Source organism: Electrophorus electricus, chromosome 17 (assembly GCF_041902795.1).
Source record: "Electrophorus electricus isolate QZ-2024a chromosome 17, ASM4190279v1, whole genome shotgun sequence".
NCBI lineage: Eukaryota > Metazoa > Chordata > Actinopteri > Gymnotiformes > Gymnotidae > Electrophorus > Electrophorus electricus.
The window spans coordinates 17,441,784-17,460,000 of NC_137513.1; the positions used below are offsets into that span (position 1 = coordinate 17,441,784).

The 18,217-nt window shown below is 42.4% G+C and overlaps 2 protein-coding genes across 2 annotated transcripts in view; one reads left to right on the top strand and one right to left on the bottom strand.

Annotated features, from left to right (window-relative positions):
• Positions 1–1,138: 1,138 nt before the first annotated feature.
• fxyd5 (FXYD domain containing ion transport regulator 5) lies at positions 1,139–9,312 on the top strand. The gene is made up of 8 exons (XM_027027079.3): positions 1,139–1,448; positions 3,592–3,637; positions 4,590–4,679; positions 4,824–5,000; positions 6,560–6,598; positions 7,131–7,205; positions 7,331–7,373; positions 8,707–9,312. Exons 1-8 carry the CDS (start codon positions 1,437–1,439, stop codon positions 8,729–8,731), a joined length of 507 nt encoding a protein of 168 aa, XP_026882880.2. The 5' UTR covers positions 1,139–1,436; the 3' UTR covers positions 8,732–9,312.
• Positions 9,313–9,727: 415 nt separating this feature from the next.
• The window catches only part of LOC118242534 (uncharacterized), a 13,321-nt gene continuing 4,831 nt past the window's right edge, over positions 9,728–18,217 (bottom strand). Inside the window, exons 2-8 of the mRNA XM_035534103.2 lie at positions 16,683–16,734; positions 15,983–16,048; positions 15,685–15,705; positions 15,113–15,181; positions 14,916–14,984; positions 14,475–14,517; positions 9,728–12,184 (exon numbers count right to left, since the gene is read on the bottom strand). Of these exons, the coding sequence (XP_035389996.1) occupies positions 12,145–12,184; positions 14,475–14,517; positions 14,916–14,984; positions 15,113–15,181; positions 15,685–15,705; positions 15,983–16,048; positions 16,683–16,725 (351 nt within the window). The 5' untranslated portion in view covers positions 16,726–16,734 and the 3' untranslated portion in view covers positions 9,728–12,144. The remainder of the gene's footprint in view (positions 12,185–14,474; positions 14,518–14,915; positions 14,985–15,112; positions 15,182–15,684; positions 15,706–15,982; positions 16,049–16,682; positions 16,735–18,217) is intronic.

Sequence of the window (18,217 nt, forward strand, 5' to 3'; positions counted from 1 at the left end):
AACCAGGTCCACGCATTAGTTAATGACAGGGCAACAAACTGTAAATTATAAATAATAGGGTTAACGTTTTGTTCTCATAACCTATAAGTCTGCAACTGAGACGTCATTTGGGCAGAGAGTAAACGTTTATACGGGGTAAAGTTGCAGTTCTGCTCTGATCGATTTTGCACGCATATTGAAAATGTAACTCTGTCACCAAGGCATTAAATGAGTGGTCGTGCTGCATGTACCTTATGCAGTATGCAGCCTACAAACAGGCCAGTGTATTTTTAGTTTGGTCAGCCGGCTGGTGTGACCTGGCTTAATGCATTAGTAACGCTCTACCCTGGCGGGAGCATCTGCACATGTGCTAATTCTAATGAGTGTGGTTACAGGTTCTTGATTTTGATTTCATAGAATGACAGCAGCCCCTCGCAACTGACAAATATCAAATATGAATTTCCATAGTAAGCCTAATCAAACTGTCACGGAAGCTTGGGAGCCAACTGGGTCCCATCAACACATCTCTCTTAAGTCACGCCTGTGTCTTTGGTGTCATGAAGTGACAGAAGAACAAATGAGGAAGCTCAAGACAGCAGTTCCGCCCTCCTTTTTTATACTGTATATGTTTGTTTGCATTGCACCTCCAGCGCCGCATGACATCTGAAGCCTTCACTCGAGAGAATTCGAAACAGATTTGAAGCAGAAAGAGGAGGGGGAAGCCGGGGACGCTGGGAACACGTTAGCGCGCTGAACCTGGTGAGAGCCAAGCGAGACCTTGCTGTCATTTTGGAAGCGAGTGTTCACAGACTCCCCTCTGCCCTCAGACATGCAACACTTCCTTCCTACTCAGAAAAGAGTGAAGAGCAATGCTCCTCCATCTGGAGGCGTTCAAAAAGAATCGTAGAAGCTGGTGGCAAAATTGTTTTGCCGAGAGATAACAGTTCACTGTGAGAAGTTCGCTCTTCCGTTCATGTAGGCTTGTCCCTGACCAAAATTAAGCAGAATGCAAAACAGGGAATTGATGTAGGTGTCTGCCTCTAAAAGTTTACTGACATCTTAACGAGTCGGGCACAAGCATGTACACAATATCTCTTTCTCTCTCCATGTCTCTGTCAGCCTCTGTGTGTGTGTGTGTATGTGTGTGTGGTGGCAATCAAACAATGACTGATGCAGAGTAGATATGCTTGCACTGGCACACACACACACGCAAACAGAGAGCATGTCAAAGAGCTAGCAATACCCAGGCATATGCTTCCAGACAAGCTGGTGGTGTGAAAGAGCCTGACCAAGTAAACACAGAGAACAACCAAAAGAAAGAAAGAACGAGAGAGCGATAGAGGTGGAAAACACGAGGTTAAAAAAGGAAGTGAAGAAAGGGCATGGTCAAATAACGGCTCAAAGTTGTAGCAGGTTGACTGTTGGATGCTGAGATCTGAACCTGATAGTTTTTCAGCATGAAATCCAAGGTAAGCAGAAAACATTTGGTTGTTCGGTGTTGTTATGTGTAAACAGAGATCAAATTTTGTAGAGAATGAGAGGTGGGTAGAGCTGAACTTTACCAGGAATTGTTTCTGTATGGCCTGGAGCATGTTCTCTGTGTCTGAGGGCGAATCCCACCTGTCAATCACAGTATACAAAGGCCAGCTCTCCTTTTATTCTGGAAATAGACTAAATCACTTATGGTGAAAATACATAGAATAGTTTAGTATTTCATCCTCTCTGCACTATTTCTTTCTGTCTTTCAAAGAAGACCAAAAACTTTCATTCAGACTCAGACTGTTAACATGGTCTTAATGTATTTGGATTCTTTTTTCTTCTTTGCTTGATTGCCTGTTGTAATTACCAGCACTCATATTCTGTTTTGTATTATTATTTTATATTATTGTACTCTATTTAAGTATTATACTGACTGAAAGATACCAAATAAGAGAGGTGCTACACTACTTGAAGAGACGAAATGATACATATCCTGATAGATGACATGTTTTGAAATGGACTTTTTCTCAGCATTAATATGTTTAACAAATGACATCAGGGTAATAAACTAGACAAAGAACTGCTATTCTTTAAAGCTTGAAGAATGTACCAAACATAACGCTTATTACAGATCAGGAAACTATGCAGTAAAGATAAGATTAACCCATCTCTCATCTGAATTTGCTTGCTGCTTTGGAAACTACTTCGAGTTAAACATGTGATCAGGCAGTCTGCAAACAGGGCTCTGTGGTTTGTCCCAGTTTTGGATTAACACCAAATGGGATGAATTTACAGTTAGTGTTCATTTGTGTCCAGAGTGCATTTATTTCAACACTCTAGGTGCTAATTCAATTCTCCACGTGGGTTTTTGCTGTTTAGGAAACAGATTGAATATATTAAATGTGCCCCCAAGGATCTCAGGGCTTTAAGAAGCAGCAATGACAACAGAAAAAGTTATACAGACATTGCACACAGTGACACGTACAGGAAACATCTCATAAAAACCAATAAAGTTTTGTCAGTGATTACTATGACTGAATACCAGATACCAAAGGAAAAGTGGAGGGGGGAATGTCACCAATCCCAGCTCAGTTCTGCTAAGTTCTGTACCCATTCTCCAGGCTTGCATTCACTCCTCAAACCAATCAGTTTAGGTGGTATGTGACAGACTCTGTCTGTGTCCCTGTTGCAAAATCTGAGGTTACTGCTCTAACTCATCGCTTGTGGGGAATTCCGGCTTGTTTGTCAGTTGCTAAGCGATCCCTCTTGTGTTCCCCTTGCTGTGCTAGTGTGTCACTGTGGCGTTACAGAAAAGGAAGTAAGCAACAGAGAACAGTTTTTCATAACCCAACACTTTCAACTGCAAATACAGAGATTAGTTGACATATAACCCTTCAAAAAGGCCCAGGAAAAGATCTGCTCAGAGCTGACTCTTACATAGGCACCGAGGTTCAGTTCCCATTCGTGCCATATGCTGCCTACAGTAGTGAGTCAGGACGGTCACGTTGAAGCAGATGGCGCAGTGCCGTCTTTGCCTTCAGTTTTTATACCTATTCACTTTTGCCTGGATTGTGTGGGCGACAAATTAAATATTAATGTGACAGTATTTTGGTAGTAGCTGTGAGAAGTCACGCAGGTTCTCCTGATTAACAGTGCCATGTGGTTTGTAGTTTGAAAAGACCTTGTAGAAAACCTAGTGGCAGGTTTTGCAGTAGGTATATACATTCTTAACTCTCACAGGAAGACTGTCATGCAATAGTGACTATGTGCAATAGTATATGCCAAAAGTAAATTTATGAAACATTAAAAAGATCAGCTTGTTGATCAATATATGAACAGTGGAACTTAATTAAAAAGGTATATGTGTAGTTACAGAAACTTAAACATTACACTTACACTATAGAATAAATTGAGAAACAGCAAAACCAGTGTTCACTTAATGGTTTTAGAGGTCTGAAATATCAGATCAGCAATAAAGAACTGTTTACTATGCATTGTATCTATCATGCTGCTATAAATTTAACCAGCACAAGAACTTCATGCTTGATAAAACTGTTTATGCAGCATGAATGGAAGACTAAGTTTCATCATGGGCAATGTGTTTCCATGTTTATGATGGTACCTGCTTTACAGACACTCTGGAGAGGGACTGTACTTTTCATTTTACTCTACTTCAGAGGTAAGCCTCCTCCGCTTCTCTTCTTAATTTTTCTCTTTCTTGTTCTGCCTCATCAACAGTTGTGGGGGAAAAACCACCTCAAGCAGAACCCCTCTGCTTGAGGATCAAGGGCCTAAATAAGCCTTTTAAAACATTCAAGTAACATAAATCATAAAATAATCTTTTGTCTCTAGAGCAACTGAGTTCTTTAGGAAGGGGTTAAGTGCAAGATTTTGCAACGCTCCCACCAATCTCTTGCACACCACAGTCCACCTTCGTGCAGTTGTGTGATTCCCGAGAAAGCTCCCTTCATGACAGAGGACAGAGCTCTACATCACAACACTATTACTGTGTCAGCGGTTGCAAACATTTGCAGCCATCTCCGTCAGGAATATATGACTTTTTCTGAAACTTGCATGTGTAGCAGTCTGCGCACTACATTATCGTGCATTATTTTTAAAAAATCAGACAGCTGCAGTGTAATTTGCTACAAATATTCATTTAATAGTCTCACTGCAGTAGGTAAATTATGATGGTGCTTTCTAATCCTTTCTAAAATTTGGGACTTTTTCCCCCAGCACCTAAAAGATTATTCTTATAAAGTGTGCAGTCCGTTCATTATGCTTTATCACATCATATTACCATAGCATGTTCATTGTTAAATTTTTATAGGAAGACATGCGACCCACTCCAAATAGGACCTGCGTAACCTGTTTTCTCGATATAGCCAGACAGTAAATAGTTAGACAATAAATATTGAATTTCTTATTGGAGAATCTTGGTGATTTAGCTCTTGCATGTTATAGCAGCTGTCCAGAGATATGCCTCCAATATATTTATTTCCTTGAGTTTTTATAAAAAATTTAAGGGATGCATAGTTGAAAATAGCCTTCTGTTTTTAGGCTTTGATCTTGGTATGCCCTGGTGGACTTTGAGCACTTTGAAGTCGTTGACTTGTGTCCTCTTCACAAAGGTTGTGCCAGTCAAAATGTGATGTCTCCGACTGAAGGCGGAGACAACTCAACGCAGTCTGTCATGCTTGGGACCACACCTGCAGTCACAGGTAAGCCAACAGTGGCAGCAGCCTCCCAAACACCGTTTCGATAACGGCTCCAGCTGCATTTGGATTCCACTCATACTCCTATATAACCACAATCTTCATTTCATGTTAGTAATTTTCTGTGTTTCATCTAATGTGTTTTTGCAGGAGATGATGTGAAGGTAGTGGTATTTACGGAGGAATCTGGCATTACTCCCCAGACTGGCACAGAAAGACAGTCTCCTAAGAGTAGCACTGCTGCTGTTAGCAGCAGCTCAGTAAGTTCAACCAGTACCCTTCTAACTTCACCACGGAACACTCTAACTTCACCACGGAACACACCCGGTAAACCGCCACTCCTTATTTTGCTTCTTTTCTGTCAATCATGTCAAATGTGTACTTGCTTTGCCAGCACCGTTTTTGTAACAAAACAGAATTAATAAATGAATAAATAAATGTTACCAGGGACCGTAGAAAATGCGAAGTGCAAATGGAAAACACTTGCAGTAAAAGACCTGCATTCAGTTAAAATGACCAGAAGGAGCGTCAACACATTTAGATAAAAGGCTGACATTTCATGAACAAATGAAGCATACTAATTGCTGAAGGAATGTCTCTCTCGTCCTTTCGCTACATCGTTAGATTACTGTGAGCTCTAAAGCGTCGCTTAAAGGGCATCCGTACAAACCACATTAGTGGGGGCGTAAGGGCGGCTATCGCTTCTCTAACGGATTCAGTTATTTGTAGGCGCATTGTTGTACCGGTATTCATTTATTTATAAATAAACCATATACTTCCGATGCTCTCATCTTATCTGCGGTTTACCCATCTCTTTGCCTTTGATCACACTGAAAACGTCGTTCGTTTTTGAAACATTGCGTTCCAAGAAAAGACCATGGCACGCGAGTACAAACTCGTTCTCAACGACTTGCCTTCGCCTCTCGCGAGAGGCTAAAAATGTGTCACCAGCAGACTGACACGAAAACTGCTCCTTTAAAGCACGAGGCCGCGTCGAGAAGGCTGCGAGCTGCTCGAGGGGGGGGAACGAAAGCGTGCGAGCGTCGCGCCCACTTGCAGTAAGGCACTTCATATCAAGGGCAAACGTAACTCGGAAACGAATTAGCAGGTAATTAGAAAAAAAAACAAACTGTTCCACCCTCTTCCCATGTAGAGAGACTTAAAGATATCCGTTATTTCTGCTGAATTGTCAGGGCCGCGGCGGCGAATAGCTTCGCTTTATGGTGTGCTGTCAAACTGAACACACAAATAAATTCAATTTGAGAGACGGGTCAAAGGGAAAATGAGCGCACCTGAAATTTAATTAGAAGTAATTATGGCCCGATCCATATGACAGCGATAAAAGGACCGTCTAGTAGTCAGGCAAAGACTCTAATAAAGGGTAAGAGCCCTTCCTCACCACTACGCACTGAGAACAGGAGCTTTTTCCTGGGGGAACAATCCACATGAACTGAAACGAAATTAACCCAAACGAAACGATATTAAATGAATTGGGGGAAGGGGCAATCTACGCAAATGTAATATTTAATATTACCCAGCCCCCTCCCCTAGAACATCAGAGGAATGGATCCGTATCAAGTTTATCACATCATTGTAGCTGACTGTATACAATGATATTGCTCAATTGTATCGTATTTCCCGATCAGATAAATAGATTTATTGAGCTTAGGGAGATAGATAGGCCTCCTCTTGCTTTGGTTAGTTGGCCCAGACACTGTGGCAGTGCAGTGCAGATTTGAGAGGAGATTTGATCATGGGCTGGCCTGGTCTTTTACAGTTGTTCTAGTTGCTAATGGCAACACGCACGCACAAACACACGTGTGTTTCTGAGTTTGTTTGTTTTTTAAAGCCTCTTTTTTCGTGTTCACATGTAATTTCTTCCACAGAGCAATGGAAAGAAGAATGGGATTTGCCCTTCGACTATGGTAAGAGTTTTTTATTATCATTGGTTACAGTTCTAACAGTAGTTGTTTATATAACTGGAACACCCTGCATTTAGTTATAACAAACATGAGGTATAGGAATGTTAGGAATGAGTTTTTATTTAGACCTATATGCATTAAACGAAAGCTATTCATATATTCTAACATGAAATCCAATTTTCTTGTAAAACGCTATAAATGTATTAAAGTGTTAAACATAATGTTGTATTCTAACATGCTTTTTGCATCGAAAAATGTGAACAGTAGTTAAAGTTAAGTGTTGTCACAGGCTGAGACCTGCTGCTGTGGACACTCAGCTTGTTAGTCATACATGAGACAGAGTTTTATGTAAGGCTTTCATGCTCTGTGTACCATATCAGCCAGTTTAGAACTTTTTGTACATGTTTGCAACAATGTCTTTTCAGCTGAACACACCATATGACTAGCACTGAGAGTTAGTTCTGTAAGCAAAATGTTTTCCAGTATGTTGGTCTGGTACAGTAGTACGTGTGTGTGCGCGCGCGCATGTGTGCAGATTATACGTTTCTGAGGACACTGGGGTTAAGCATTGCGGCTGTTCTCTTCCTGTTTGGCATCATGGTGATCTTGTGTGAGTAAAGGGCAGATCTCTGTTGTGACTCTCTCACAGTGTCCTTAATACGGAAATCCTCAGCCCCCTTTCATGTCTCTCTCTCAGTATCACACTCGCTCTCTTTTTCTCTTTCCTAATGCAAGGTGGCAAAATGAGATGGATACCTCGCTGTCGCAGCAAACGACGGTAAGGGTGGCTGGTGTGTGTGTGTGTGTGTGTGTGTGTGTGTGTGTGTGTGAGAGAGAGGAATGAGGCTGGGTTCACGTCACCGAGCCATGCTCGAGGGTTAGACTGGCGACTACAGCGCACGCTCCACCACGTTCTGACCTCTTTTCTGTAATGCTACAGAGTGTCCTCAGTGCACAGGTTGTTCCGAGTGCACATGGACCCTATTCCTGTTTAATGTCAAGTTCAGTGCCAACGTTTCCCTTCACCACACACAGTTCTCCAGCTGAAGAGAACACATGCAAGGAATACTGGAATAGTGTTACTAAAAGCCCTTTAGTGTTATAGTATTACCAAATTCTCATGTGTGCTTATTGAATCTCACATGCGTTACATAGACACGTTTAGGCAGTTACCATAGCATGTTCATTGTTAAATTTCTATAGGAAGACATGCGACCCGCTCCAAATAGGACCTGCGTAACCTGTTTTCTTGATATAGCCAGACAGTAAATAGACAATAAATATTGAATTTCTTATTGGAGAATACAGTTTAGGCAGTTCTGTCATATGCAAAATATTATCCAAATTGATGTGTACAAAAAAATGCAATTGTATAAAGTGATCAGTCTGAGGCGTAATGTTACCCAGTCTTTCACATAATTTTTGGTGTGAAAGTAGCAATGCCAAAATTCCCTCAGAAGCTTTTTTGACTCACTGCTGCTGTTATGATGACCACACTAGTCAGAGGAATTTACAACACCCCTCTGTGGTTTCAATGCCACGTGAACTCTCTCATTCTTGCCTTTGAAATTAAAGCAAGATAGCAAGTGAACGACGTGCCAAATGTCAAGAAACGTGTTAAATGTGGCATTCCATCGGTTTGTTAAATGCTGTGTAGCTCATCAGATTTGAGAAGAGGTGGGATACTAGCTAATAGCGCCATTACAGAAAGTACAGGAGTTGCCGGTTCAAATTTTGAATGAGGCACCGTTGACTTTCAACCACTGCATACAAGCACTAATGCACCTAACCTTGGCACTGCCATGCCGTGAGTTATTTAACCGCAAAATGCTTTTGGGTCTTAGTGTAGCCACTCTTCCTCCCTCTACTGCTTAGCGCTGTAGACCTTATATGAGAGCAGCCATGTGTAAATAGAGCTTAAAAGCACAAAGACCAGCTGAGCCACTAACTGAAATACTTTTGCTTTAGCCAAAACTTGGTGAACTTTCACTGTCTTAAGTATCAGATTATTAGGGCAGGGTGATATAGAAATATGCCAACATACAGGTCATAGTCTTTAGGTGGATGATTTTTGCTGATGTATTCTCCTCTGTCTGACCCTTTGTATACAGATCCTACCAGATGACTCGAATGTAACCAAGGCCCTGGGGCAATAAACCCTTGTGCAACAGGAGACCAGTGGCTTGAGACAGGCAGCCAGTCAGACCTGTTCTTGTTGCACTTTGTGCACATGTGTCCTTCTAACATAAACTTCTTTGTCAAAGAGAAGATGGAGAGAGATGCCAATTTGTTCAAATGTCCTAATGCTTTGTGTGTTTGAGCGAGCGAGTACAAGTGTGTGGCTGTATTTGTACAGTGTAAGCCCAACCTCCTTATTGGTAACAAAAGCGTCTTGGAGGCAGAATGTTCTGAACCATCTTGCTGCATTAAACTCTGGCAGCAGTTCTCAAAAAGGCATCTGTGCCTTCTACACCTCTCTTCACAGTGGAACAGTATCAGCTCTGCGTTCCCCTCCAACAACACTCTGCAGTTGTGGTTCCATTAATACACTGCGTTTATCACATCTTTAATAATGTTTTTTTTTTTTTTTTAATGGGGGGGCGGGGGAAGAATCTACAGCTCAAAAGTGCCCCCAAGAGGTCAAAAAAGGACTACAGTTCTTAAGCAAGGAACTAAGCAGTGTTAAAGAAGGAAATAAAACTCTTCTTTGAACTTGATTTGTGCTGTGTGTTGAATCACATCACTGGATTCCAATGTCAGCCCTGAAAAGGGAGTGGGGCATCTAGAGAAGTTCTGTCAATACTTGCCCAGAGGTTGTTTTTTTAAGCCTTTAGCAGCTTCATTTACTTTGTACATGGTATGAAAGCTCACCAGTGCGTGAAGAGGGACCCTAAACAGTGGAAAATAGGTCTGCTGCTGACAGCAGACGAAAGGCTATCATGAAGAACATCTCAGTAACATCACAGTTCCATGACCTACAGGGAAAAAAAGTAATTACATGATGGCAAAAACAACTCTTATCAAACCCGTAGCCCCTCTACACAGAAGATTGCACAAAGTTTTGTTTCTGGTCATACTAGATCTAGATCTCTGCCTCCACCACAACAGCAAAGAAAAGAAAATCCAGAAAAGTCTTTGAAAAACATATAATTCAAGAAGACAATGGAATTTCAAGGATACATGAAAATATAATTCAAGAATATATGAAAATAATGGTTATCAATAAACCATCAATAAAAATGATTATCCATAAAACATTCATTTTTATCATGTAATCTTCAGTAGAAATCATGCCATATAACTCTGAGTGAAGGTTAATATTAAAAATCCCCGAGTTCATTGAGTTACTAAGGCTGAATGCAGTAGGCTGTTTCTTGCAGGCTTGCAGTTCCATGTTCACAAGTCTGAAGAATCACAATGTGATTTACATTAAATGTTAAAAAGTACTGCTATTTGATTTTTTAAAATTGGACTTGCAGATAAATTCAAATAATCAAAAAAAGGAGAAAACCTCTTCCCCTCTCAGAAGTCTGACAGCATTTTGCCTGGCCTTTTGCCAAGTCCTAAACTTGAGCATGACTGTCAGAGTGAAAGCACCACCCATGTTTCAAGAACAACCATCCACAAACAAGGATTACAAAGTGAACATGTTGCTATACAATGCGGTATAAAAATGTTCTTAAAACATATCTAAATATACCATAAACCATACACAAAATATTGACATCAGCAAACAACAACAAGGCATGTCACATCAGAAATAAACCCAGCTGGAATTCTCCAAGACTGAAAACATTTTAAAGGAAAACAAATTCAAATGAAGTGCTGGAAAGGTGTACAAATATAAGTGACCCCTCTTTATTTAACAATCACTGAAAAATGACACGCAAATCCACCTAGAGGCATGTTATATGGAATTACTCTTTTGGGCAAAAAGGTATTATTTCACATGATCTTGCCTTTGGGTGACTGTATGCATCTAGAGAGGGTTAGGATAGAGCTTACTATTGCAGGCTTGAAGTAAAGGCTGTTTTCAGAAAACACCACTTTCTTTTTTCCTCTTCTATCAATAAATGCCATAACAAATTGCCTTATTACAAGCCAGCAACAGATGTAGCAAAATGGCTCAGTTTATTTATTTTTTACTAAAACAGGTGCCCACATAACTTTTCAATTCAGGGAGGACAGAATAGGCACTCTTAAGTAATCTTTTATCTGTGTTCTTGGGTAAAATCAATAGGCTACTTGGCCCAAAGAACACAAAAGTGGTTTCAAGATGATGCTCTGTCCTAAAAATGACAACTATAATTTGGCCCACAAAGATGGCTTGAACAAAATGTGAAACAGCATGTCTTAAAATCCAATTAAACAATGGCTAGACTCTTTTGAAATGCTTTTGTAGTGATGTGAAATGGCATCAGTGCATGAACACTTTCAGTAACAAATTTAACAGCCCTGTTGTACTGTAGGATAGATAGGCTAGCCTTAAACAAATGCTTTTACACACACACACACACACACACACACACACACACACTTCCTTGTCAAGCTGAAGCATATATGTGCATACTGTGATGCCCCTTTGCTTAAAGAAACACCCGAAGACGGAAAATAATGTGAAAATGGCCATAGACACCCACACCTCAGCAGGATGTACAAAGGACCGTTCATAAGAGCTTTCGCTAAAAAAAAAAAAAAAAAAAAAAAGTGACCCCAGCAAAAAGGTGCCCAGTTACCCCTCTGCCCCCACCCTTGCTACACGATCTAGCCCACCCCTCAGCCTGCTAGCCGGGCATTTCTGTATGTTTACAGAAACAGATCTAGCACCTGCATCTGAGATGCTATCACTTTCCTTGCAGAAACACAAGATGTGAGAGAGAGAGGGAGAGAGAGAGAGAGATTGCTTATCCCTGAATGACATATTAAGTATTGTGGCTCTGTCTCCCCTGTCCATATTTCCACATCATATTAAAATGGCCATTCATTGTGGCCTGTTCCACTGTTTTTTCTTTTTGTTGCCAGATGCTTACGTATTACTCACGCATCGCTCGTGTATGTGTCGAAATTAATGTGCCAAGCACAGCAAACAGTACTAGAAGCATACTGGAGACGTGAAACATTAGCAGGAAATACACCTGATCACCTTGAACAAACAAAGCTATTCAAAACACACCAAATAAAGTGGAATGGAGGCCAGACAGGGGTCACGTGGGGTGGGGGTGGGGGGGGGGCATTCATTAATTTAAAACAAACTACAAAACCTCTCGTCTCTATTGGCGACGATAATAGTGGTGAGCTTCACTCGCTTTTGACCCTGGGAGGCATTGTGTTGGCACTGCATTTAAACAAAAGTGTACATTCATTTAAGGTCAATCCATTGGCAGGCATGTGTAAAGCTCAAGAAGGGGAGCAAACAGGCCAATTAGGCAGAGGGGTTTGTAAGTGTTAGCAGCCACTTTGGCCTGAAGCTATGGCTGTAGAATATCTTTTGCGTGTAGGTGTCCCTGGTGGAATCCAGGAATCCGGAAAAGTGGAGACCTTCAGACTGTTTAGACGACTACTTTCTGCTCAACTGGTACATCGTATATGCTGCAGAGAGAAAGAGAAAGAAAGAGTTAAACCCAGTGCCTCTGATCCATACTGTCCTACCGGAGACAGCTGTATTGTTTGGTTTTCCTACTGATTCCCAACTTATATTCCTGACTTTAAACCCATTGACCGCAGCGCTTGTAGAAACACTACACGAACAGCTTCGGTGTCAGGTATGAACAGAGAAACGCTTAATCATTTCTTAACCATGTGTATGAACAAGCCACGTTGTATTCGGGCAACGGTTCAAACAGGGCGGATGCACACCGCGAGCACGGCATCCACGTAAACGCACTCTCCTTTTCTCCCCTGATGAATTCTGTGGCATTTATCCTGCAACGTGAACTCTGTAGGGTTCATATGTATAACGACAGGTACACAGCACACGCCAGTGTCCGCACTCTGTCCGCGGCACATTTACCGTGACTGCTCAGTATTATTTTTTATTTAGCTTGGCTTATGTTAGCTTTCATAGTGTCAGTGCTCCCTCGGCAGACTCAGAGAGGGCTCGTTGCCATGGCAAACTCGATGTTGATCCACAGGGCCCTGGGTTGCTGTGCCTTTTCAGCCATCCTATCTCTTGCTGGTGAAAGCAAAATACCTCAGCTCAGCAAACTATATTCCCCAGCGGGAGCCAGTAATCCTTCCAAAGAATTTATCCCCAATAAAAAGAGAAAAGGAGCGGAGAATAAGAGACTAAAGGAAAGGAATGACACAGGGACAGACCGACAGACATGCAGAGAGGGGAAAAAAGGCAGAGATGAAAGATTTGCTGACAGAGAATAGAACGACGAACAGATTTTCAGAGAAGCAGCCTGCCCCACTGCAGGAGACGCCATAGACCGGAGCCGCTGTTTAAGGCAATCGGGTTTTATGGAGCCCCACATCTCTCTCGCTCTCTATCGCGTTCCTGCTCTTTCTCTCTCGCTGAGGAGGTCATGTATCACTACGCCCGACTAAGTGACAAACTGAAACTGATTACAGTGTGAAACAGACGCAAGAGGCAAGACATCGTCTCACGTGGCCCGCGGGGTAAAAGGGAGACGAAAAATACTGGTGTCCTCATAACCCATTTTGCAGTAAGGGCAGCACAATCGTAAACTACCTAATGTGTGGTTTTATTGTACAATTCTGATAATAAACACTGAATTCCATTAGTATTCTGACTTGAGATTGTGATATCCAGAGACTAACCCGCAACGCTTCTATTACATGGACAGCAAGTGCCTGCAGATGAAAGATTGCCTGTTCATATTAACACAGCGTCACCCAAGTGTCAAACGTACTTATTTAAGAAAACCACAGCTTGCAAACCTACAGAACCTACAGAATAAACCTGCATAAACACTCTGCCTAAACAACCCCCGCCCCATCTCTTTCTGCTGTTACACTTTCTCTCGCAAACTGGTTCGGGCAGTTTCAGCTCTCTCGCTTTCTGTCAGATAGGATCGTGATGCAGAGCCGATTTCAAGCACAATATGTCCTGCTATTTTTTTTTTCCCTCTCTGGTTTGTTTTGTTCTGTTTTGTTTCACAAGGATCTGCAAGCAGGCCGCATCTCATCCCCGTTCGCAGGCGTCCGCCACGTTCCCTGCCCATTTCTTGGCGTCAACAGCAGAAAGGGCCTAAAGGAGATGACCCCAGCCTGCAGGCATGCGTGCGTTGGCTTGCCGCCACTTCACCTCCCTGAAACCCCCCACCCACAATGGGGCAGCTCGCACGGGGTGTCTGCGAGCTGTTACCTACCCCACTGCTCCGGCAGCCCACCGACACCTCCATCCATAACATCCCTCCTCATGCCATGACGGGGGGAAAAAAAGGAGGTTTTAAAAGCTACTTCTGAAAAACCGGGCAATAAGGTGTAAATTTAGCTTTTACTGCCCTTCACGGGCCTTGCTCATGTGTGTGGCCCAGTCTGACTTTGTCACAGGTGAACTTTCTGAACCCCCGAGAGGGTTTGCTCTAAAAATGTGCTAGCCTCAACAAAAGTCTTCTTTCTTCCACCCACTGCTGTCAAATCCTACTTAACTGCAGTAGCTTCAGGGACCAATGGATGGTAATTAACAAGTACACATGTCGCTGTTGTACCGGGAGCAATTTAGCTGAGCTTGCTTCAGTCGCTCAGCAGACTGGCAATATGTCATATGCACATCTATTGTGGTGAGAGTGTGATCTGAGGCAGTGCTCAGGACCGAAGAGTTATTTCCATGTTAAGAGAACCTGCTATGCCCCATTAGTCTTGTATTCCTATAAGCATGCGTCATTCATAATTAAATGAGACCAGTTCTTACCCTTGTTCCCGGCTTTGCAAGTGACGTTTGAAGAGAAAAATAGCTGTAAGAGAAAGGGATACAAAAATCATAGTTAATACGTCTTTAGCAAGCCATGGTCCCAGATTCAACCTTACACTGGAGTTCTATAAGGGACCTAATGTTCCTTTCTAAACCTGCAGAGACACAGAGTTTTAGGAGGCCTGCATCATCTCATATTGCTGATGTTAGCTCACTGAATGTTGGTTTCAGACGCCTATCGGTACAGGGCTCACCAGCTCTTTCACAGCAACTGTGCTAACTGCTAACGTTAGCATGCTTACAGGGCATACTCTGGACGGACGTAAATGACAGCTGTGTCTCTGTACCCGGGGCAATTGTGTTAAAGTGAGAGCTGGGTGCTAGCGCTTCCTGCTAAAAGTCTGGCTGAGCGGCTAGCAGCTAACTCTGTGCACCTCTTACCTACGACGGCCGCGATGGCCAGGGCAACCACACTCACTGCTGCTATGATGATTATCATGGAGGACCCTTCTACAAAAGTGAATCACACACACACACGATTAAGCCAGCTTCTCAAATGTGTCAATTAACATTAAACTGGAACAATTTCTCAAAGAGGCACCATTAAGAAACATGTTAATTTTAATGTTTTTCTTTACCTTGTGTTTGTTTACTGCCATTTGAAGATTCCGACCAAGTTCCCGTATCATATTTATAACTAACTGGCCCTTTTGATTCACACACAGACATGTACACAAACTCACACATTAACATAAATACATATGTAAAATTGCACCTCCTAAAGTAAACACATGATCACATGATTTATCTTTTCTTGGAAACTTTCTTAAGACTTGGGGAGCCACAGCTTCTCATTCTACCCCGTACTCCTTTCCAGCTAATTTCGCTTTCCTCCACACTCTTGCGCCCCCAAAACTTGGCCTGTGTCTCCTGGACGGGAGGCGAACTGCGCTTCCCGTAACTTCTCCGTAATTCTATCAAAAGGCAATCATTCTGCAGATGAAGACTGACAGTGGTAGTTGGGAGTGGAGCGAGTGGTCCGGCGCGTGTTTCTCGTGGATGACGGTAGCCCAGAGATCCAGCTGGGCACCGCGGGGGAATGGGCTAATTGATTGCTTTCAGGTATTAATGTGACGGGTGCACCAGCTTGGCCTTATGGCAGCAACCTGTCTTCCGCACGCATCTGCTGTGGGTGCTAAAGAAGGCTTACCGGGCAATTCCTCGTCGTCTTCTGTGGATGAATGAGGAGGGTGGGAAAAAACGGGAGAGAGAGAGAGGAACACAAGGTGTGATTTCCTAAAGCTTGTCCGCTTGCTCACGTAACACATTTGAAGACCTGGTGCAAAGTTATATTAACCTGCTGAACAATTCAATTTGAAGAGGTGGAATAACTTTCAATAAATTGTATAACTTTGTGGAAACAATTTTTCCCCCTGTTTGATTTCACATGGGGAGAAAAAACACGAGCGGTTGAGGAAAAAGGTATGCATGCACAAACTTCATCATACCCTCAATTATACCCCCGGATCCTTCAGTCTGCTCGTACATAGGGCTGTAGTCTTCATAGTCAGCATCTGTAAAGGAAGAGGAAAGAAAAAAACTCAGACTGTGAATCAAATTATACAGGTCACATTTGAGTCCGGAAGTCAATTTCACTTTGAAACCAATGAATAACATCGGAAATAAATTCAATCTGTTTCTGCCAGTGTTCGCTGCCTGTGGATGCAATAATTTGTGAACACGAGACTTTTATTAAAGTTAGCCCTTCTATCACCCTACTTTTGTTGGGATTTAGAACTCAAAATGTTTTCTCTTCAGTCTCTTGCTGAATAAAAGTATTATTTAGTAGTAGTGTTAAGAGTGTTAAAACCACCACTAAAATTCTTATGATTTCAGAAGGAGGTTCACGTCAAGTGAACCTCTCTGCAGGAGTGAGTCTTTTAGTCTGTAAAGTAAAGCCATATTGCGTATGCTCGCCGCTGTACAGGTCATGAGATCATAATGACGCCGCGTATCGTGCAGGTCAGCGGGGTCACGAGGACGCAGCGTATCTGAAAGCTCGTTTTGCAGCTGTTTGCTCAGGTGTCTGTGACATAAGCAACATGGAAACAGTCATTGTGATGGTGGAGTAATAAATCCTTTCAATGCTCCAGGAGAGTAATGCTGTACAATGCTTTAGCACAAAGAAGGTAAAAAGGGTACACTTACCTGACGTTGCGAAAATCAAGCACAGCAAGAGAAACCGCAACATTTTCCAAGTCTGCAGGGTTGGAGAAAAAAAGTTTGTTTATTTATGGTAAAACACACGTTGCATAATCAGTCACACGTGCACGAGCACACACACACACACACACACACACACACACACCCCAGCCTGAAACGTGAAAATCAGGTGTCACAATTCTGTCTTCGGCCTTGTCTAATACGTAGTATCCTGATAAGTGCTGGAGCTGTTATCAACGTTTCTTTGTGAGGCTTGTTGATTTTTGGCCTGAACGAGTGTTGCTCATCGTCAGTCATAGTTGCGGTCACAGTTTCTGTTTAATAAGGTGACCAGGAAGTGGACATAGTGGGAAACTTTGCTGAAAATGTCACGGTATCTATCCAAGCTCAAAAAGGACATGGTACATAAAAATTGCAGCATTCCTGTGATACTCAGCAAGATCAGCAAGAATCACAAGTGTGTATCTGACCAGTGCCACCGCCAGAACAGGTGGAGGTGGAGGTGATCTGATCTCGTCCATGTCTCCAGGCATAACTGGTACATTGGCAGTACAAAAGGAAACATGGGTGCGACAAACGTGATCAACGGTTCTGCCATCTGTTTTGCGGGGCGTGGGTTCAGATTATTCCGAGTATTCCAAGTATTCCAGTATTCTTGTTACTCTCACTGCAAAACAGCAGCCATGATCTCCTTGACTATGTGTGCACACAAACACACCCTTACACACTGGCAGATTTGCATAAGAGATAAACTCGGTGACAGTGGACTTAGACTAGCTTTATATTATTGTTTTTCTGCGGGTACTTCTACCAGATGAGTCCTCGAGATTATTCCAACTATTATAATATCAGCTTTGGTAGTTTTATCTACTTCTTCCATGAGCAACAACCAGTGGCTCTTAAACTGGTAGTCACTATATGGAACTTTTAATTAAATAACTAAAATGCATCAAAAGCTATTTAAGAAAAGCTGAAATGGTGTAACCAACAGATAAAGGAGGTTCTTTATTCTTTATTAACAGCACCCTGATGTGTCAGCAAGATCTCACATGTAGACTCTCATGTGTTTATTTAAGAAGTTGGTCAAATGTCGTTCTCCCCACATAATACTTCCTCTTGGCACCTGCTTCATTCAGATGTTCCAGGCTCAAAGCTGGAAGAGCTGAGCTTCTTTTGCCTGTTTTCTACTACAGCTGACCCTGTCTGTTATTGTGGTTCTCTCTCTCTCTCTCTCTCTCTCTCTCTCTCTCTCTCTCTCTCTCTCTCTCTCTCTCTCTCTCTCTCCCTCTCTCTCTTTCACTTCTTCTCTCGTTTTCCATTCTCGGATTGTGGGGAAATGTCTCTTCCTACATGGTTAAAAAAACCACAAAGCACAGCATGGGAGTCTTGCTAACTTCAGATTTCCGCTTCCTTCTTCCTGATGAGGTGCTCTCCCACCACCGAAGCCCCTCAAAATACAGTCCCCCCCCCCCCCATTTCAATCACATCATTGCTAGTTATTGTTACTGATGCTTATTGTG